Source organism: Amphiura filiformis, chromosome 11 (assembly GCF_039555335.1).
Source record: "Amphiura filiformis chromosome 11, Afil_fr2py, whole genome shotgun sequence".
NCBI lineage: Eukaryota > Metazoa > Echinodermata > Ophiuroidea > Amphilepidida > Amphiuridae > Amphiura > Amphiura filiformis.
Window position 1 is genome coordinate 21,603,748 of NC_092638.1, and position 23,653 is coordinate 21,627,400.

At 35.5% G+C, this 23,653-nt stretch overlaps 1 protein-coding gene across 1 annotated transcript in view; it reads right to left on the bottom strand.

Annotated features, from left to right (window-relative positions):
* Positions 1–23,270, bottom strand: part of LOC140164548 (phosphatidylinositol-3,5-bisphosphate 3-phosphatase MTMR3-like) — a 68,225-nt gene extending 44,955 nt beyond the window's left edge. Inside the window, 3 exon segments of the mRNA XM_072187853.1 lie at positions 11,322–11,537; positions 18,219–18,392; positions 23,104–23,270. Coding sequence (XP_072043954.1) covers positions 11,322–11,537; positions 18,219–18,221 — 219 coding nt within the window. The 5' untranslated portion in view covers positions 18,222–18,392; positions 23,104–23,270.
* Positions 23,271–23,653: the final 383 nt, after the last annotated feature.

Below are 23,653 nucleotides of genomic sequence, written 5' to 3' on the forward strand. Positions count from 1 at the left end.
CAATAAAATGTCAAAGTGCGTGCTTATTTGACCAAATCTTTAAAAAAAAATCTTGCATATGATGATATCTTATGACACGATTCAACAGTGAACTAACTGAGCGACTCAGCTTGACTCGGTGGAAAAGTATTCTCCGATATCTTATGTATCAAAGCTATATCCAGGGTTCAAAACCAGAAAGCCTTAATTCACTATGACCAGCTCTGACAAAATGAGCATAAAGTTGGTTCCTTGCTTTGGGCTTCAAAAATCCCCACAATGTCTTTTGTTTTCTATTGAATTTTGTTGCGATCAATGGACCGTATCCTCTATAATAGTGCCCTATCGACTCTATGCTCATTTTGTGGGAGCATGTGCCCCCCGATATGTTTTTTTATCATTTTGGATTTCAATAATTTCTTGTTTCCCACATACATCTGCAGACTTGAACATTAAACACATTATATATTTGCGGATTAAACACACAATCTATTTGCAGGTTAAACACACAGTTTCATGAATTTAAATTTTGGGCCAGCTGAGGAGCGGGCTGAGGAGAGGGAAAGAAATGTGAAAATTACCACATTGCAAAAATTATCAGTTAATCAGTGTTTGTCTGCTGCGATGTTCATGTGGGAGTATACCTACTACAATCACCAGTAGCCTGTAAGAATAATTGTGAAGACTTCTGGATGAACCAACTATGTTTTATACTATTCTCTCTAACATTTGTAAGATTAAAATTTATTATTTGCCAGGTTGCAATTTCTTTACCCGGATGGTTTAATATTCAGTAAGCCCATCAACATGACAGTTGATATTAATGATTAATTCCCAATGCCAAATGCAACAAGCAATGGCTGAAGACAAGCGATTGCATTCACTGGAGCTCGCTCATCATTTTGGCAATTTTAAGCAATAAATGTAGTACTCAATTTTTAGTTTTTTCCCCATTTCAGTACTAGGGTGACTTTTTGTCAAAGCAAGAAAAACAGCCATCAAAAGAAGGCAAATTATTTTGGGACAATTTGGGACAAGAAAAAGCAAAAACAAGCATTTGCCCTAAATATAAATACATCATTGCACTTAATTATTTACAAATTACATTCATTTTTATCTTGTCTAATTTGGTTTGCATCATGGATATCACATGAATGGAGGCCCTGCATGAAATTATCGATTGGCTCCAAACAAAGGATTTGAGCGGTGTCCTTCACCGTAGTTATGGCGGAGTGCAGTCCATTCAATCAAATGTTGTCATCAACCTATTTGATCGTAGTGCAGGGTTATGTGTGTGAGAGGCGAACTGTCACGGTAGATTGCAATCATGCTTTTGTTGAATGCATTTGAGTAGTCTGCCATATTTACGGGATGCAAGGCCTCTATACAAAGTCAATACACGTGTACCCACTCCCTATTCCAGAAAAATACAGAACAATTTTTTTGAATAAAAAAAATATTATCCAGTTTTGCCACATGAAACATAGCTAAATCCTAATCCTTTAGTTAGTCCTAACTAGCGATAAAAGTCAAATTTTAATGTTTAGCCAATTTTTGGAAATAAGGGCCAAAATATGCGTTTTTAGGGTATTTTTCGTATGCTGTGACAATCAAGCCCAAAGACTTGTACTAAGACTAATTTCAGTTTATGCATGCTAATTTTTGGGAAAGACATACATGTCTTTCCCAAAAATTAGAATGCATGTTTCATTCTTATAACCAACCATTTATTAAAGTAACACAAAAAAAGTGAAAATTAGAGCAAAATTTCGGCATATACTCGAGATTTTGAATGCTTAGACTTGTTCCAAGTCTGTGATTTTTGTGACTCGATTGTCAGAAAACATGCCGAAAATGCATGTTTTTGCCTCTTTTTTCAAGAAATTAATAAAATAGTGAACTTTTTCTTTTATCTCCAGTTAGGACTAAATGAATGATTAGGATTGAGCTATGTTTCATTTGGCAGAACTTGATAATAATTTTGTAATCCCAAAAAATCAGTGCTGTATTTTTCTGGAATGGGGAGTAGACCTGTAGTCAACAATAATCATATTATATAAATGGTTTTTGTAACAAAAGATTTTAAATTTCTTGAACTTTAAAGTGCAGTTTGGTTAGTATGGTATTGGTTACCGCTTGATAAGTATGGTGGGTTGGTGGTCTCACAAATATTTCTTGTTTATTGATTTATTTTGCTTGATAAACATTGCATAATTGTTCATCCACGTGCTGGCTAACAGGGACACCATTATATTAGTACACTATCAATCGAAGAAATAGTGTTATCTTCTGGGCAAATTTTGACCAACATGATATGCGATCCTCAAACAATGCGTCGGTCAATTTCTCTGTACATAAAATCGTCAGTTTATGCACGTGGATAAGAAGAAAATTTGTAGTATATTTGGAATATCAATAATTGATAAATAGAATGAATAATCTGTACCAATTACTTTTCTCTCTCGATCTGGAAGTGGGTCAAATTAATTACAGCTTTGCCAATTTCTTTTTCTTTTTCGACGCCGGCCTTAGTGTGCTTCTTGTGATTTGCCATAAAACCATTTTACCAAGTTACTGTAATATTACTGCAGCTCTTTTTTTTAAATTATCGATACCAAGACGTTTACATTATCAGTACGATTAGCGTAATGTAAATTAATTTATACAAATATCATCTTGTTATCACAATTTTAATCACTATATTACATGGTTACTTATTAATTAAAACAAGTAATGCACATGTGACTCATCATCGATTAGTGACACAATGCAAGAAATATTGATCATGAATGATCAAAAGTTCAATTGTTTGTATTCATAGACTTTGTCAGCTTGGCTCAAAATCAAAATAATGTATTTATTTGTTTGTTTGTTTGTTTGTTTGTTTATTTATTTATAATATTTTATTCATCATTATGTTTTTTTTTTCTAATGCTTTCATGTTAATTATTATTGTATACATATGGTTGATAGAATTTGTATTTGCATCTTTTTGCCTCAAAATAGCATTAATTATCCTGACGCGAAAGCATTTGAAATTTTATACAAGACTGGCGATTGTCTTGTGTGCTCCCAATTTCTTCTAAAAAATAAAACACCAACTTTAAAATTCCATTCATTAGTCAAATATTTATTAAATTCCCTATATATATGCTGACCTGAAATTTAGAGATTTAGTAGCTGCTAAACTAATTACATGTTATGTTAATCCAATTTTTAAACGCATCACTATACAAAGCTGTTATTTTGATTTATACCGCTAATACTATTATTCCAAACCAAAACATAACACTTCTTTTTCAAAATGAAAAGAAAAATAAGGCTTATTTTTAAAATATTAATATTGGCTCTATGTGAAGACAAGCATGGACAAGAATATGATATATCCACAAACATACAGACATATGTATGCACACATTGTACACACAAACATATTCTTTGAGTGATCTAATTTAAGCATGGGCGGTATAAAAAACAAAATCCGACTAATTTTGTCAGAAATCAATTATTTTCGATGTATCAAATAATGGCATAGCTGTAGTAGATTGAGCATCATTGGTTGGATATCCTAATGTTAAACATTGCTGTGAATTTTAAGTGGAGAAAAATGTGTTTATGTCACTGTTATTCTGGCTGTAGTGTAGTCATATGTATAATCATCTCGGAATCATCTACAAAGATGCGACTATTTCAAAAGCACAGTTCACAACGTTGCTAAAAATCTATTTGCTTAGAAAAACAATAGATTAAGGGGGTACTACACCCCTCGATAAATTTGTGTATATTTTTACATTTTCTCAAAACTAATAACACAGTGGTAACAAAAGTTATGTATATTATAGGGCAAGGAATGCAATTACTCAATGGAATTTCAGTGACCCAAGACAAGTGGTACGTTATTTATGATAAGAAAAGAGGTACCGCTAGGATGTACCTCATTTCCGATCATATACTGAACCGCTTGTCTTGAATCACTGAAATTTCAGTGTAGTAATTGGATTCCTTGCCCCAATAATATACATAACTTTTGTTACCAGTGTGTTATTATTTTTGAAAAAATGCAAAAATAGTCACAAATTTACCACAGGGTGTAGTACTCCTTAAGTGTTGATACTTTGATTAATATCATTTATGTTTTAAATAAATATTCAAAATAAGTAAAATTTTAAAAAAATAATATTTTCGATTTTCAAATCAAAATATCTCCCAGACTGATCTCATTCATCCATGGTCTATATCCCTTTTATCCACTGTGTACGTGCATGGAAACACACACACACAAGCTGCACATGTGTGTTACACTCTTGAGAAATCTGAACATCTGTAATGCAACGCTACATGTTCAACTCTAAAGGGAAAGGTCAAATGTGAGATGAGATGAGATGAAATTGACCATCACTAGCTCTCAGTGTATTGTTCGAGTGATCTATTATATCACTTTTATCTAATGTACGTGCACCCCAACACACCTCCAACCAGTGTTCGAAATAAGCACTTATCCTCTTGTCCTCTTGTCCAAAAATCACTGGGGACAACCATATCGAGAAACGTACTTATCCTCTGGACAACCATTATATTTTACCTCTTAAATATGGCACATTTTGGGGACAACCAAAATGTTTTGAGGACAAGCAGAATTTATGCTTAAAGTTGTCCTCGGGACAACCCCCATATTTTCCTTATTTCGGACACTGCCTCCAACCCACATGATACACACGTATACACTCTTTAAAAGAAAGGTGAACATCTATTCATGTTCACCGCATCCACCACATTTTGCACTTAATGCTTTTAACGAAAGGTCAAATGTGATACGAGATGTGAAATTGACCATGGCTGGCTCTTGAGCAAAAGGTATATCCAGTATGTCCAGGTGACCATCTACAGTACATATATATCGACTACTCAGTGTCAGAAACTTTGTGGGTTAAGTGCAATAGCTGCCATGTGTAACTGCCATGTGTAGAACGGGTTCCATATTGTGTGTAAATTGACTTTATGCTCACAGGGCAGCTATTGTACTACTTACCCACTTCTGGCACTGAGCAGTCTATATAGGTTGCTTAATGATCATAATGTGTCAGGTACAGTATTTAGTTCTGCCTCAAATGTAATGTCTCGGTTTCTTCTTTTAGTGAATTTTGTTATGTACAAAATCCAATTTTTAAACGCATCACTATACAAAGCTGTTATTTTGATGTGTACCGCTAATACTATTATTCCAAACCAAAACACTTCTTTTTCAAAATGAAAAGAAAAATAAGGCTATTTAATATTAATATTGGCTCTATGTGAAGACAAGCATGGACAAGAATATGATATATCCACAAACATACAGACATATGTATGCACACATTGTACACACAAACATATTCTTTGAGTGATCTAATTTAAGCATGGGCGGTATAAAAAAACAAATTCCAACTAATTTTGTCAGAAATCAATTATTTTCGATGTATCAAATAATGGCATAGCTGTAATAGATTGAGCATCATTGGTTGGATATCCTAATGTTAAACATTGCTGTGAATTTTAAGTGGAGAAAAATGTGTTTATGTCACTGTTATTCTGGCTGTAGTGTAGTCATATATGTATAATCATCTCGGAATCATCTACAAAGATGCGACTATTTCAAAAGCACAGTTCACAACGTTGCTAAAAAATCTATTTGCTTAGAAAAACAATAGATTAAGGGGGTACTACACCCCTCGATAAATTTGTGTATATTTTTACATTTTTCTCAAAAACTAATAACACAGCGGTAACAAAAGTTATGTATATTATAGGGGCAAGGAATGCAATTACTCCAATGGAATTTCAGTGACCCAAGACAAGTGGTACGTTATTTATGATAAGAAAAGAGGTACCGCTAGGATGTACCTCATTTCCGATCATATACTGAACCGCTTGTCTTGAATCACTGAAATTTCAGTGTAGTAATTGGATTCCTTGCCCCAATAATATACATAACTTTTGTTACCAGTGTGTTATTATTTTTGAAAAAATGCAAAAATAGTCACAAATTTACCACAGGGTGTAGTACTCCCTTAAGTGTTGATACTTTGATTAATATCATTTATGTTTTAAATAAATATTCAAAATAAGTAAAATTTAAAAAAAATAATATTTTCGATTTTCAAATCAAAATATCTCCCAGACTGATCTCATTCATCCATGGTCTATATCCCTTTTATCCACTGTGTACGTGCATGGAAACACACACACACAAGCTGCACACGTGCGTTACACTCTTGAGAAATCTGAACATCTGTAATGCAACGCTACATGTTCAACTCTAAAGGGAAAGGTCAAATGTGAGATGAGATGATCTGAAATTGACCATCACTAGCTCTCAGTGTATTGTTTGAGTGATCTATTATATCACTTTTATCTAATGTACGTGCACCCCAACACACCTCCAACCCACATGATACACACGTATACACTCTTTAAAAGAAAGGTGAACATCTATTCATGTTCACCGCATCCACCACATTTTGCACTTAATGCTTTTAACGAAAGGTCAAATGTGATACGAGATGTGAAATTGACCATGGCTGGCTCTTGAGCAAAAGGTATATCCAGTATGTCCAGGTGACCATCTACATATCGACTACTCAGTGTCAGAAACTTTGTGGGTTAAGTGCAATAGCTGCCATGTGTAACTGCCATGTGTAGAACGGGTTCAATATTGTGTGTAAATTGACTTTATGCTCACAGGGCAGCTATTGTACTACTTACCCACTTCTGGCACTGAGCAGTCTATATTTATATAGGTTGCTTAATGATCATAATGTGTCAGGTACAGTATTTAGTTCTGCCTCAAATGTAATCTCTCGGTTTCTTCTTTTAGTGAATTTTGTGTTCATTTATAAGGGTCACATTGTTTAAAAGAAATATTATTATAGTATTTTGAGAAAATAATCAGATTTTGGCAGATTTTTCCGGAAAAAAATATACATTTTTTTTGTTTAAATAAAAAAAAAATTCCACATTTCTTTTTTTTTCAAATTGCGTGATTTTACAAATGCGCGCACAGCCGCACAAGCTTTGAGACAAACCTTTTTTTTTTGGCCTCAATACAACCTGATTTTTTGGGATATTTGTATTGTTTACGCATTATGTCCCAACTTACGGTACACAAAATTGGAATCAGCCAATTTTGTTTTAAATTAGTAAAACAACAAGCAATTTTGAATCAATGTTACATAATTATTACGACATTAAATCCCCCATAAAGCTCTGCACACAGTTAAGCCGTCAAAAAACAAGTGGACTTTCTCCCCACTAAAGGGGTACTACACCCCTGCCCAATTTTGTGCCTATTACTATTTTTGCATTTTTCTCAAAAATTATAGACCATTGGTGACAATTATATGTATATTATATGGGCAAAGACTACAACTGCTACACTGGAAATTTTATTTCAGTACAGACAACAGTTGTGGAGTTACAGTCAAAAATGAGGGAAAACCAATATTTGATCAATAAATCAATAACTACTTGCCTTGAGTTGCTGAATTTTCAGTGCAGTAGTTATAGTCCTTGCCCTATAATATACATATCTTACTTGTCACCAATGCGCTATAATTTTGAGAAAACGCTTAAAAAATAAGCACTAAAATTGGCTAGGGTGTAGTACCCCTTAAAGTGGACAGAAAACCTTTCCGACAGTTATTACGGTACTAATATTATTTCCACTTGTACTATACAGAATATCAAAATTAAAATTTTACCGATTTCAATAGTACATTGTTCCTTTAATTTTAAATTATCAAATCTTGTCCAAACTAATAAAAGGAAAAGAGTAACCATTCAATGTGTTTTTCTTTCTCTTTCTAAAAAAAGACCTTCATAATGTCAAAAGACCTGGGAATTGTATTGATTCTTATCGGCCATATTTATTTCTTAAAGGTTTTCATCTTTCAGTTGTATTGTTTCATGTCATGCATGACAGTTGAAGTATGGCAATGATTTCTTGTTCTTTTTCTTTTTTAGCTAACATACCCAGAAAACATGTTTTTAAAACATTATGAAATAAAAATGTGATAAAACATGTAACTTTGGTTCTGGTCAAAACGTTTCAATTATATTTAAATATCAGGTTATATATAAAGGTCATGGAAACATTTTTTAAATGTTTACTATGAAAAACACTACAACAATTTAAAAAATGTTGTCAAAATGTTATTGCAAAATATTTTTTGGCAAACAATTTTGCAAAATATCTTGTCAACACTTAACAATACAAAAACTGTATGTCAGAATGTTTTGCATCAAGTTTTCAGAATTGTTTTCTGTTCAGAATTGCAGGCATTGAGTTTTAAGGCGTGCGAGTGCGATTCGCACGCGCCGCACGCCTGAAAATGCGCCGAGGGTGCGATTTTTCGCACGCCTTAAAAAAAAAAAAATTTTTTTTTTTTTTTTTTTTTTTTTTTAAGTTTTCTTTTTGGATTTAGAATGTCCCTGGAACTTAAGAATGTCCCTGAAAAAATTTTAGAAATAAAAAAAAATTACAAAAGATTTAAAAAATTATTAATTCATGTTCAAAATAGGCAAATTTATAATTGATGTTCACATTGCAACCTATTTATGATGTAAAGAAGCATACAAAACAAATGCATTTGAAAATCATTCATAGATTATTATGTGAACATAAGTTTAATTTGCCTATTTTAAACAAGAATTTATAATTTTTAAAATCTTTTGTAATTTTTTTTGTATTTTTATTAAATTAATTACAAATGACACTAGCAATTAGTCCAAGGTCCAGGGACATTCTAAATCCAGGGGAATATAAAAATGTAAAAAACAAAATTAAAAAATTACGGTAGATTGTGATATGAACACAATACAACTTTGCCCTTTGTGCATACCAACTTGTAAAATAATTTTTCTTGTTATTGTATTTTTCAATTAACCACGAATGATACAAGCAAAGTTATCACCAAAGCAAATTTACAGCTAAAAGACATCTTTGCAGAATGCACCGTTCATTACCCCAGAGCTTAACCGTGGCCAATTAAAAAAAGTACATGTAGTCACAATATTGCTAAGTTTTAACTGAAAATGAAATCATAGTCATACACCAGTTTTGAAAAAAGCACACCTTGATTTATTTAGGTGTGCGATTTGCAGCACACCTAAGAGCACACCTCGGGTTATCCAGGCGTGCGATTTACAGCACACCTGTCACTTTGCAAAACTCAATGCCTGGAATTGTTTTCTGAATGTTTTATTATAAAATGTATAAGACGGGTTTTATAACCTGACATTTAAACGTTTTCTGCAAAATATGTTGTGTTTGCAGGTATTCTTGCACTATTTATATTACCAGTTTGGCTTGTATGGCCAGCTGATTGAATATTCTAATATCCCAGATATAAAAGGAAACAGGGTTGTCACTACGCCGGACGGCGCCGGTCGGGGCTGTCCGGCACTGTCCGGGCAGTCCGGCACTCACCATTTTTTTTAATTTTTAATTTTTTTTTTTTTTTTTTTTTTTTTACATTTCCGGAAGTGGATGATGATATTTCATCATAAAAAGAGCAAGAAATTTTTTTTTTTAGTGGGGTGGTACCCTCAAAGCCTATTCCCCAATCCCTAGCGTTCACTAAAAAGATAGTGCGAGGCGCGAGAGCTTCGCTCGCTACGCTTCGCCTTCAATATTTTAACCAGTACTTTTTTGGTCCTGGTGACAACCCTGAAAGGAAAGATTTGTCATCACTCGCACATAAATTCTATACTTTATTTATACATATTTTCACACAGAAGTGTACATTTTGTATTTAACTCTCATGCTAACAATGATGTTGATTACACAGTCAAGTCTTCATTTGGAAAATTCCCTAAATGTAAATGCCATTTGATTACACTGTCAGGTCTTCATTTGGGAAATTCCCTAAACGATGACACAAGTGATGCACATTGCATGATGTACAGAATTCAAAGGCATTGTGACAATAACAAGTTATTGCACAATTTTCACTACAAACTGATACTTGGAAATAAAGGTGTTGCAAAAAGAAAGTGTTTAGTATGATTATAACCTAATTCAACCTAGCTTAGGTATTTTTTTCTGGATTAATGTCCCCATTTTGGACTCTTGGTTTTCATCTCCAATGGTCCATTCTCCCAGGTGTTTGATCCATATAGGCCAGTATATCCAATATCCATGTATTTTTTCTGATGATGTTAGTATAATTATGGTTGGGAATTTTGCACTTGATCGCATTATTTGCATAAATTGCATTTTTGATGTCTATTGCGTGTTCAGATGTACATAATGCACTTAAAAGGGCTGGGGTATGAACCTTTGGACAGTATTTATTGTGGGACATTAGAGCACATCAGACATATCGAATTGCATTCTCAATGTAATACACATTTTATGGCAAATGATTAAAAATTGATATTTTTGATATTTAACAGTACTCGAAGTAAACTTTATGAATCTGATGATTTATACTTAAAGTGTTATATGTAGATGGAATGAAAAGCCGACCATCAATTGAACATTTTGACCTTTGGTATTGAAGATATGAATTTTTTCCCAAAACACCAAAAAAAATTATGTCTTTTGGGGAAAAAAATCCATATCTTCAATATGAAATGTCAAAATTTTCAATTGATCGTCGGCTTTTCTTCCCAGCTACATACACTTTAAGAATATCATTAGATTTATAAAATTTACTCGAGGACTGTTATATCAAAATGTGAAAAATATCAAATTTTAATAATTTGTCATAAAATTTGTATTATATCGTGAATTTCAAAAAATGAAAATTATTTGATATCAGAAAGACATTCTTCGTATTCAGAATGCAATTCGATATGTCTGATGTGCTCTCATGTCCCACAAAAAATACTGTCGAAATGCTCATTCCAGATCCCTTAAGCTTTTAAAAAATCAGCCAAAAACAAATGAAATACATCTCATTTTCAGGTCCAAATTCAATATTATTTTAAGTTCTATAAGAAATGCTATTTTGAGAACTAAGTATAATTGTCACAGACTACTACAGACCATGTATCAACAGTCAAAGTCCCCGCGCAATGCATTGTATGCTGTGAATTCTCGCATATTCATGAGGACAGATTGTTTGATTGTGCCATGTCTAACAATCACGCCAGCGTTGTATGCCTTCGCGTATACACGGTAGAGCATTGTGTGCCTTCGCGATTGCGATTGCTCAAAATGCACAAAACATCAAATTATATACCGGCTCTTCTTTTAGGGTAGGGATGACCAACCCATTGTATCACTTTTGTCAATTCCATACAACACTGCTCACTCACACGAAGCCAACAGGCTGCACACACAAAATCTATTTCAAACTTACGTTTACAAATGAATGAGGGTAACGTATCAGCAACCTGTAGTTTGACAGCACGATGATGGCGTCCGAGGCGTGTCCCAGGAACTCCACGCTTTCTCCGCAGAGTTGAGGGAATGGTACCTCCAGGTCTGGATCATCCTTCACCAGTGGCTTCTTAGGGAATGCTTCCACAGAAGACACACACTCCAAGCTTAGATCATGATCCTCGAGTAGACCCGCCTATAAGAAATGCAAGAAAATAAACATCGGGAATGATTTTTACGCAATGAAAGAATGATTTGCCATAAATTTGTAAATAACCAGTTCCATTGAAGATATTTCATTTTAAAACCTATACTCTGATCAGCTCATAATAGATGGGACTCATAACATGGGGGGGGGTATGGGGAAAAGTGAATTTTAGGCATTGCCCCCATGACTGCCCCCCCCCCCTACCACCACTGGTTGTGAACAACTTCCTGGAGGTCCAAGGTTAATGCCAACTTCTTCACAGAAGGGATCTGTATAATGTTCAATGACTGCTGGACTAAGTGTGTTAATGTAGGGGGGATTACAAAATGTATGTTGACAAATAAATATGTTTGAGTTTTCAAAACTGACTCCTTTGGCCACAAACTTATCAATCACTCCTCATATGTGACTCCTGCCACAACTGAGCCCGGATGTCGCCAGTGCCACTATTGAGATATGCTCCATCGAACTAACAATAAACAATAGGAAAGAAAGGATTTATTGACTGTTTTATTGATTTTTCACTACTTAAATGTCAAGTACTATAGACATGATATGATACATCATTTTAAAGCTAATTTCAAGCAGAATATTTTGGTTGAATATCTCAAAAATGATGATTGGCGACATCCGGGCTCAGTTGTGGCGAGGAGTCACATATTAGGAAGGCTACCTACAGCCCCCATCCATCCCTACCATCTCTGGGTTTTATCAGACATTTGTTATCGACCTCTACCTGTACATCTATAGGTTTAATGTTGGTTGATGCGATTGATACCTATTTTGACATTTTCCAGTCTCATCAACCAATTAACATTATAATGAATAGATGTAGATCAGGAAAGCCATGCACCAATAATATTAATATGCAGCCTGCCTCGTGGCAGTGAAAAGTTCATCCCAGGCGCTAAATATTGCACATTATATGAATGAACCCTGGATGTCCTATGTATAATGCATAGTGCATCATGACTACATGTTTTTTTTCCCTGTAGCTACCTATTTTTGTACATGATGTGCAACTCGTTTTACATCTCCAAGTCAATGCTGAAGATCATTAGAGACCAATTTTAACACTTTTTAATGCAATTAAATAACTACCAGTGTCCCAGGAGAGCGACCAAAGAATTGAAATCTGACGCTATTTTCTTTGCCGAGATTCATAGAATAGATATTGCATGCCTGCATGGTACGTATTTTTCAGGATAGTTTTTCGAATCAAAATGCCACATGTATGAGACACATGTACCGGGGCAATTCTGGAAATGAGGTACTATACTAGATGTTCTTCAGATTTGAGGTGCATTTTCAGCCATTACGTTTAGACTTGGCTGCATTTTCAGCCATTTTTAATTTACTACTGGTCCTCAATTTCATGAAAATTGGATTTAAAGAAAGGGTGCTTTTTCAAAATTTTCTCCAAAAAGTGCCAATTTTTCATTGTTTTTAGCAAAAATTGCAAATTTGGTTTAACGTTGGGTAGTTTTTCCGAGTCCTAGCCGCACATCCCCAACTAAACCAAATTGAGAACATGTTTTTAAAGCTTTTTTGGTCAAAAAAGGTCCAAATTTTGGGAAGAAAGTTCACTTTTCACAAAATCACCCCTTCCACTTTCTCAAAATCAGCATCTCCAAAAAATATCCTGCGTACATGTACGGGCCTACCGCATGATATGTGTGTCTTATCAGACTACAAGTACATGCACTATCAACGATAATCTAGTTCATGAGAAGTAGCTTACTAATTGATAACTTCTCTATCTTGTCTGGCAACCTCCCAACCATTTGAGGCCAAGAGGCTAAGTAGAATTTCATGCCATGCATTTTACTGACATAAAACACTGTACTGACATAATATGTTATCATTACAATTACATGTCTAGCTAGCTGATTTGAGGCTCTTCTCAATTGGGATGCAGGCCTTGCAGGGTCAGAATTTCGGCGAGAATCCGTGAATCGATTCTCGCAAAGATTCTCATAAACAGATTTGTGTGAATCAAAGTTGATTCTCGCAAACTTGTAGTTGATTTGCAAGAATCAAATGATTCCTGCAAATTTATTCTGCAAGAATCAAGATTGATTCTCGCACTGTGAAACGAAATTTTGACCCTGGGATGCAACCATTCTCTCCTGCTGGAAAAGTGCCAGTCCAAAAATAGCTAAATTTGTAAGATTTCTGTTTCTCTAATAAACTTACTTATCCGTTGGCATTCCAAACTCTTTTTGAAAAATCTATTTCCTGACAAATCCCAGAAATTGAGGCAGGAGAGGTTGAGGACTAACAAATCAATTTTATATATTATTATGTTTTGATGAATCCAAGTGTGGGAAAGTATTGGAACCAAAACATAATAATGATAAAATTGGATGCTTTACGCCCAATATTTATTGGTCTCGCTATGAGTTATTAAATAATGGAGTCGACCTCGCCTCGTCCAATAATTTAAAACTCATAGCTCGACAAATAAATATGGGCTCAATAGATCCAATTTCATATCAAACCTTTTTCCCATGACGGCACTTAATCAATATTGGGTCTTAGATGTAAACAAACAATATGCGTTCCCCACATGCACGCGATGTGAAAACACCATAAACTGCATATTTTCTCCTCGGTTTTTTTCCCACCTCAGCTTCCAGGAAAGCTTCCCGGAACTGTATACTGTTTACCTTTGTTTCAGCTTGTTTTGATACTACAAAATACGAGAAACAGGAAAAATGCAACGTTATTTGAAAATCAATCTTTGTTTTTATAATTTTTTACTTTTTATGATGTGACAAACTTAACGCTTACTACGAGCTGGCAATCTTGCGCAGGACACCTTGCCTCATGCAAAGTTATTTTGCGCCCGCTGTGCAGTATTTACATTTGGATGACTTGAGTGCTGGACTCAATATCGATTGATTAGTGACGTCTGGAAAAAAAGGTATACAGCCTTAATGAGAATGATCATAACATGTAAAACTTTCCAAAACTCATTTATTGTCAAGTGTATCTTTAATTCAACTATGCCAAAGCAATTTATTGTTCTGCCCAGCCTTTTTCAGGTACATTTTCCCTTTATGGTCGCATGTCATGAACTGGTCATCTTTTGTGTAACATAATGTAAAATGAGAAAAAAATCACCAATTTTGATTCACTTAAACACAACTTTTAATGAAAACATTTTAGACCATTAAAAGTATATATTTCTGGAAAGCTTATATTACAAGGATGCAAAATCAACAAAGTATAACATCATAATACAGGGTGGGTAAGAAATATACAGGGTGAAACAACAACAAAATTAGCATCTTTCTTGTCATGATGAACCCCATATTTTTCTTTTCTGAAAGCTATGTAGCTCAAAATAAATATGGATTCAGAAAGACATTGCATGGGCCCTTCAAGCAAATTAGGAAGAAAGAGTTTGCTATCCCTTGCGTTAAACATACAGGGTGGTCAAAAATTGTAAAATAATTTTACAATTTTAATGACATTATCAATCAAAACTTTTTTCCTCCATTTCTGGCACTAAAACTAATAGCATAATTGAATTCCTCATCAAATTTCCTTAAAAATATGTGTACTTTTGAATAAGCAGGGTGACTCTGGCAAGAGATAAGCCACTTGGAATGTCGGAGCGTTACATGCACACTTTGTACAGTAACATATAGGGAAAACTGTCTTAATTAGCATTTAATTAGGCAATTTATTAGTTACATCTTTTGTTACATTTGATATACTATGAGGTAGATCTACAATCCAGGATGATATATGTGCAATTTGTGGTCCATGCTACTTGTACTTTTTAAGATACAAAGGTTTAAAGTTGGCCATATTTTCACAATTTTGTGTACAATCCTATGGGGCTCTCCCACCCGGCTCTCCCGCCCGGATCCTCCATTGACACATCTTACATATTGAAGTATAAATCTCCAAGTATATGTCCAATTGACTTGGGTTTTTTTGTATTTGACAAAGAACATAATTATCTACAAAATGACACCAAACTTTCTACAATAGGTATTATACTTTTGGAATAAACCAAACTTGAAGTGTGAAGAAAGCGTTTTCATGTTACGGATCCTCCATTTTTGGGTGACCTATTTGTGACATGCGACCTTATACATGTAGCTTAATTTCACTGCACAACTTTTTAAAGAAATCTGACAATCAATTTCCTTGACAGCAACTTGCCACCTAAATAGTGATTATCTTGTGCGATGTTCTCAGTTTCAATATTACCACATTCTATTATTTGCACAATTTTGTCACTTACGTTGCATACCAATAATTTCATGTGACACACTGCTAATATCTGCTATATAGAAAAAGTTCAAAAGTCAAAGTGCTATCAAACATTCCAAACAAACAAAAACTTTATTGACAATGAAATGAAAGGCAACTTAAACACGCCTACTTAACTGTGTGACAATGCAAACCAGTAGTAACGTACCTTTAAATCAAACAGGATTGCCATACTTTATCTGACTGAAGGCATGGGTGCTGACCGTGTACCACCATAACCATTCATATGACCATTGAAAGAAAAGACTAAGGATGGCAAAATAAATTTTGGTTAGCGTCCTGAGCTTGGATCGGTCGGGAAAACCCTAGGCAAACGATAATTCCTAGACAAATGAGTGAATGTTCTTAGTCATCCAGTAGTTTCAAACAGAGTTTTGGAATTGAATCTAATACTGGAACTTACTTTTTTTTGCAACTTTTGCTACGTTGCATCTGGAACCACCAGACTTCATCAGGCAACTGACCCGCTGGACTGGTGGTTGACACATGGTTGACTATGTCATGAAGTCTGGTGGTTCCAGATGCAACATAGCAAAAGTTGCAAAAAAAAGTAAGTTCCAGTATTAGATTCAATTCCAAAACTCTGATAATTTCTAGACATTTGAAAACAGGAAATAAAGGGAATTTCTATTGAAAAAAATATCCTGTATCCTCTGCAAATGTGCAAAAACTTTCCAAAAAGTAGTACAGTTTAACTTTTTAGGCAAAGTAGCTTTTTCTGAGGCACATAGTGTGCATGTTAAGAACCATAATACCATAACATTTGGTAACCCTTCTTTATAAATGGCAAATGCAATACCTGGTAGCTAGTCAACCATGTGTCCATCAAAAAGGGCCGTCCTTGGTAACTACCTGTACTTGTATGTGTACCTGAACACCCACACTATTCAACATTCCAGTATCCACAAATGTAATTCAAACAAGTTTACACTGGCTTTCAACACTATTCAACCAACTTGAATCTTCGATAGTAAATCCAACACACACTTACCGAGTTGCGTAATATCATGAAGTTCACTGTTGTTGTGATTTTAACCCAAACATTTTATTAAAAACCACTATAACGTACCAGCCAATGGCAAGCCTTGATTGTATCCGTCTGTATGCAATGCGCATGCATCACGCCACTGAGCAGCAAGTTGCATGACAGTACAATGTATGAACCAACGAATGAGCGTTTGTTAGGAACGAACAAACTGAAGAACAGAGCTATTGCATGAGCTGGCTTCACCGCTAAAAACACATACTCACTATGCAGTGACACACAGCAGTCAATGCATTTTAAGGCGCGCAAGTGCGATCGCGCACATAGAGCCCACCTTAAATCACTTTACCGAGTGCGATTTATAGCGCACCTTGTCACCTCAAGGAGTTTCCAAAGTTGCAGCGGTTCCCGAAAGTGATTTGAATAAAATAAATCGACGTCATGGCCTTTACAAAGGTGACGACCCAAACAATATCTTTTCTACTCGCTGATTGGCCGTTTTCGACAATTTAATATGTAAATTAGCTGACCTTTCTTGTGAGGTCACGCTACCGAAATATGATAACGTGCTGTTCATGTCACAACAAAGATGTGACATGCCATTGACCACCGTAGTAAATGTGGTAATGTTTATGCATTCAACTGAACTGTATAATTTAGAAGCTGAACAAGGCTGATTTAATATTTTGACATGACCTACACACGTGTGATCTGTCAGCGGTGAGTGTAGCGCTATGATAAAATTGTACCGAGGTTTGCCGATAGAAATATCAGTTTATACTACTCATCATGGCGGACAAAAAGAACAAATGGGTCCAGTACAAGACGTGGAAAACCTACAAGCTTAATGATGTAATGGGGTTTGAAAAAACCGAGGCAGACGGGACGATATGTGTGTCACAAGTTTGGTGTTTGAGTAAGCCCACCTGCACATTGTAGTCACACATTCAACACCAATGCTTCTTATCTGAATATCAAGTGCAATAATTCAAATAGCCCACCTAAACTTCTTACCGAGTGCAAATGATAGCACATCACCTAAAATCCTTACAGAGTGCAATTAACAGCACACCTGTAGCTCACCTGACTATTTCCAGAAGTGCGATTTGTAGCACACCTGCTGTTTTTCAAAATTCATTGACTGACACAGTGGCTCAGTGGTTATGACCTTTGCGCTTTGCCTCACTTGCCTCACCCCACCCAGGTGCAATGGGAAGCTGTTAGGGGTAGTCACAGTCGTTGTATTGATGAACCCTGCGCCATTTGTTGGCTGCAAACATGGTTCCCACTTATTCTAATGAGTAATGACGGCGGAATAAATATAAAGCACTTTGAGGCTGTTTGGCATAAAGCGCTATAAAAATATCTACATTTAGTTATTTTTATTTACTTACCATCGTGCTGCAACTGCAATAGCTATTGCAGCCTGGCGTCTATTAACGTTCTCCTCCTCGTCTCTTTCTAGTATTTTATTCCTTTTTAGATGTTCCCAAGAGAATGAAGAAGAAAGATGTCAGTTTGAAATGGCCCGTACCAAATCGTAGGTCCTTGCAACTTCAGTTATAGCCCTGTAACAATACAATTAAGAGATATGTATGCTCGTTATTGCTGATTAAACGAGGCAAACAGATCATATACTTGAATATATTAAACCTTGGTGAAAAAATTGAGTTTTTCACTGATAAGCTCGCTCGCTCAATAGATCATGTCCCTGAGTAGGAATATCAGGTCTGCATACAAGTTCTATGTGTAAAATTTCTCAGAGTACCGGTATCTAAATATATTTACTGGTACTTCAAGTTCAAATGTTACCAGTTTTGTCATGTATCAATCTCCTTGAACCACACCTGAAAAGTGCAACTTGCATAAAATATGTTTGCAAAATACATACATGTATATTGTCTTTAAAAGTGATTATATGGAGCACCTGGTGTTGCAAGCTGCAACATCAAGTACTTTTCTTTTCCATATTTTGGTTATTTCTCTACATTTGTAAGTAAGGTCTAAAAAAATTGTTTCATTGGCAAAACAAAATTAGGTACATGTAGGTCGGTAGGCATTTCTTTCTTTATTTTTTTTTTTTACACACACGCTTTTTAAGCTGTCAATTGCATATGATAAAGGCATCAATGATATTGACAATTTCCAGTGTACTTTTAAGGTACCGTACCCCAGTAAGATAGATAAGACAAATTATCAAACACAAGAAGGTACACCGCTGCCCTGGAAGTCACACAGTAAACTGCTTTACCAACTTGCTGCCTAAAACCAACACGGCTAGTACTGAGGTAAAGAGTACACAATATATCTGTATGCATGTCAATTATATCCGGGCCACCTGATTCTGTACATTCTCTACACAAACACTGAAACCCATATATGACTCCTTCAGAATACATCAAAGTACTGTGCACAGGTTTACAATAACATTGCGTATTTGGTGCAAACATACTGTTTTATTCCAATTTGTCACTCAATGTGTGCAAAAGAAGCTAACGAAAGGCAGACTTTACATTTAGAATTGTCTCCAAATAATATTGAACTTTGGAAGCACTTACACAACATGCCATTGGTTGAGACTTTGAACTCACAAATACAAACCAAGTAAATAAATTTTAAAAAAACCACATAAACAGAGAAGCATTTAGTGCTGTTCTATTAGTAAGCTTATTAAAATAATGCCTTGCCAATTTGGTATCACATTTTATAGCACATAAAACCACACAAAAGCATGTATCGAAAGTATTTATATGAGCTATGGCTATGTACATTGTATTACAGAGTTGTTTATGAAAACTTATGAACTGGGGATGAAAAGAAGCAAAATAAAAAGAACAAAGTGAACATTCTATATCCTATGTTTCGTCTGCTTTAGGCCTACTATTTAGGCCATTCATTTGTAATGTGTGGCCCCAGCACTGGTTTGATAGATTTCTGCCCGTGTGTAAACATGGTCTACCGCCCTCATAAATATTCTTATAATCCCCTCCCAGTTTTCCTGTTACACTAGCGTAGCGCGGCAGGATAAATTTTCTTTTCTATCAGGAAAATTGACCTCAAATTTATTTTTTTAATCAGGAAATGGAGAGTTTTATGAGAACGCACCGAACCGGGATATCAAGTTTCCAATCTGGTGGAAATGGGTACAAAGAGGGCGGACTGCAAGTAAAATGTAATGCCCGTACAAAGCTTGCATGCAGCTCCGATTTTTTTTTTTTTTAAATCAGGATGTTCCGCTAAAATGGATAGGCCCTAATTGACACGGGGCATCAGTCTCCATAATTTGGGAAGCAAGTAGGATCAGCGAGTAATCAACCCTCAAATGAGCAAATCTCAGAGCAAGAACTTCAAGAAGGTGCGGGCCCTACATGTAGCTCTGCAAACGGAGAGCTCAACAAATCAACCTTCAGCCCCAATTCTTTGCATGTTTGTGAAGTTTAATCATAAGGCCCTTCGCACTTGATTATTAGTTTCCTGTTTACCGCCCGCGTCCAAAATTGTGACCGTACACCACGAATGAGCCGTAAATGTCCTCAATTGTATTCTGAGTTACAGTGTAAAATGGGCATGAAGGTCATATTCATAGGTACCTCAAATTGGTGCTACGTGTATCTCACTAAATGAGGTACACGTAGCACCAAATTGAGGTATCTATGAATACGACCTTCATGCCCATTTTACACTGTAACTCAGAATACAATTGAGGACATTTACGGCTCATTCGTGGTGTACGGTCACAATTGAAAATCTCAAAATAATTAATTATTTTATTTTTATTTCTAATTTTCTCCTTTAAAATAACTTTCAACTACTTCTACTTGCCATTTTCTGACTTTAATAATATCAACAATAATGATGAATGAACAAAGAGTACAACTCCACCTTCACTATTTATAAATTCAAATATTGTTGTGAAATAATTAAATGCCCGCTCTAGTCAAAACAAGTCAATAGTTCCTTGTAATAGTTCAAACTAAATAAAAGAAAATAAAAGATAATTAATAATTAAACCTCACCTCGTCCCCTTTTCAAAATCTTTAACAGGAAACTAATAATCAAGTGCGAAGGGCCTAATGTAACAGTAGTAAGGTACCAAAATTTATTTTGATGACTTTTAGATCTGCAAAGCAAAGCTTGTAGATTTTTAACAGGTTTTAACCATACTAACAATTCGCCGATGAGTCATTTGAGCAACCTTTTTGTCCACTTAACCGTTGTGATCGGCATTGTTTACTTCCATTGCTTAACCGAATTTCTATTGCTATATATGGTATCATGCCTCACCGATTCTGATGCATTTTGAGATAGCTCCGTGTTCTTTGCTCGAGAACTCTATAGCTTCGAATTTGCACACGATAGTTACGCATTTTATGCTAGAGTACTTTACTATGGTTTTTCGGTTCGGACAGCGGTGCAATTTTTAACACCGGAGGTTATTTATTCTGTTAATGTTCAAATTTGAATGAAAGTTATTTCGATGAGTCAACTGTATCTTTTGAGCAAGATTTGCGTATTTTGGACTGTCTAAAATTTTGCTGAAGTGTAATTTTAGCAACATTTTTGATGCAATCGCCTGTCGTGATCGGCTGTGTTTACTTCTGACCTTCCATTGCTTTACTTACACGGTGTCATGCTTCAGCAAATCCGACTAGATTTTGAATGCAATGGTCTCTAGCCTAGAATGTGAAGCTATCGGTGAGCAAATTCTGAATTGGCTAGAGTTCTCGAGCAACGTGTTCTACTGTTCTATCCTCATATCCATCATCGGTTATCAGTGGCCTGAATGAGGATAGACTTTTCGATCAAACATGACCAATGCAACGGAATATTCCCTTTTAAGGGGGTACTACACCCCTGGCCAATTTTGTGCCTATTTTTGCATTTTTCTCCAAAATTATAGCACATTGGTGACAGGTAAGATATGTATATTATAGGGGCAAGGACTACAACTACTGCAATGAAAATTCAGCAACTCAAGGCAAGTAGTTATTGATTTATTGATGAATATATTTAAAAAAAACACGACTTTCTCAGTTCTCCCAGCCATTTTGTTTACTCGTTGTTATCGACGTCACCAATTAGTCTCGACCTCACTTGTGCACGTGGCTGTATCATGAACACGACTTGGCGACAGAAACCGGCTGTAGGCGAGGTGGGTCATCTTGTGACTTGCATTGTTTCACCACCGATCACGCTAAATCCGGACGTAGGGGTCGACGGCTTGAAATTATCTTTAAAGTATCAGAAATTCCAAGTTTAATTTACTGGATACATTGAATAAGATAACTATGATTTGGAAATCAGATATGTGAGTACCAATTTCATATAAATTGACTGAATTGCAAAAAAAATTGTTGAAATGTTTGAGCTGCGCAAAACGTTAAATGTGTAAATCCCATTGACACACAAAATGACATAAGCCAGTCTCAGTGTAGACTGCGGAACTCAGTCCTCAATGATAGTCAGTCATTTATCTTTTCGTCGTTATATGACTATCATTTGAGGACTGAGTTGTTATAATATATCTTCCGAGGTGCAATTTCAGACAATAGCTGGGGATTAGTGGGGCAGAGGTTATCTATTGAATCCTTTCATGACCACTGAAGCATAGTCAAGTATGCCAAGGACACTCGGCACAAATTGAAAGACCATCACAAAAGAATGCATGCATGTCAGGTCATCGACACCAATTTGGTGTTTGTTATGACACAAATTTTGTGTCTGTTATGCACCTCGAAATATGTACCTTAAAGTCTGTATCTAGTCTCAGTGTACAAACGGCGTACACGAGACTGGCAAGCTGGTCTAGTTTTGCCCGTTATTTAAGTTTGTGTTGCGAACTAGAGCTTACCTGTAATTTGCTAAATGAATATAGGCCCTACGAAGTCTATTTTGTTCTACAAATCGAGAGCCAAAGCTCAACAGTTGTGCATATATTAATGACAATCAACAGCAAAACAAACTTTGCCACAAGGTCACGCAGCTGATCAAAAACAAAAACAATCCATTCCACTGCACTGCATCGATCAATTTGTCGCATTCAAATTCTTCTTTGTGGTACCTTGTTTCGCACGTAATTACTCGCGCAAGTTCCACATAAATTGCATCATGTAAATCTAAAACGTCCAGGTTCCAAACCAAAACAAAGGCAGAAATTATCAAAACAAGAGATGTGGGCGTAGCACATATAGAGTTGTGAAGCTCGGGTGTGTTTACATTTTCAGTCGAGTCATTTCAAAACACAGAGGTCCGCACACAAAAGTATTTATTATATTTTACCTTATTTATAAGCTTTGCCACATAAAAATCCAACTTCAAATGTCTGCAAAGGGTTGCTCAGTTATGGTCTGCAGTCTTAGTTGGAAATTCCCGATGACAGCGTCAGAAACCTGAATTTTGTTTTGGTTTTTCCAGGTAGTGACTGACACTTCGATCAGAAGATGGCGGAAGGGAATGATTGACATTTTGTACCGGATGTTGTCCTTTCGTGATGATGTCATCGCGTAGTTTTAGATCACGTGATCAAAAAGACCAGCGCTACGTACATTTTAGGATGTGGAGTTGTCATGCATATCTCCATTCTAATACGCTGTCAATTTGGTACATCATATTCAATCAAAATCCCGCCAGTCTGTAATTTCTTAGAAACTCCAGAATGCCGACACAAAAGAAAGGCATGCTATTGTTATTTCGACCCTTGTGCCTTGTCAAACTGAAGAAAGTGACATAAATTCTCTCCTGCTCTAATACCTTGCTAATGTTGTTGGTAGGCCTACTTTAACAAGGACTTTGCCAAAGTCGCCAGAAAAAACGTCAGGTTTATATTTTC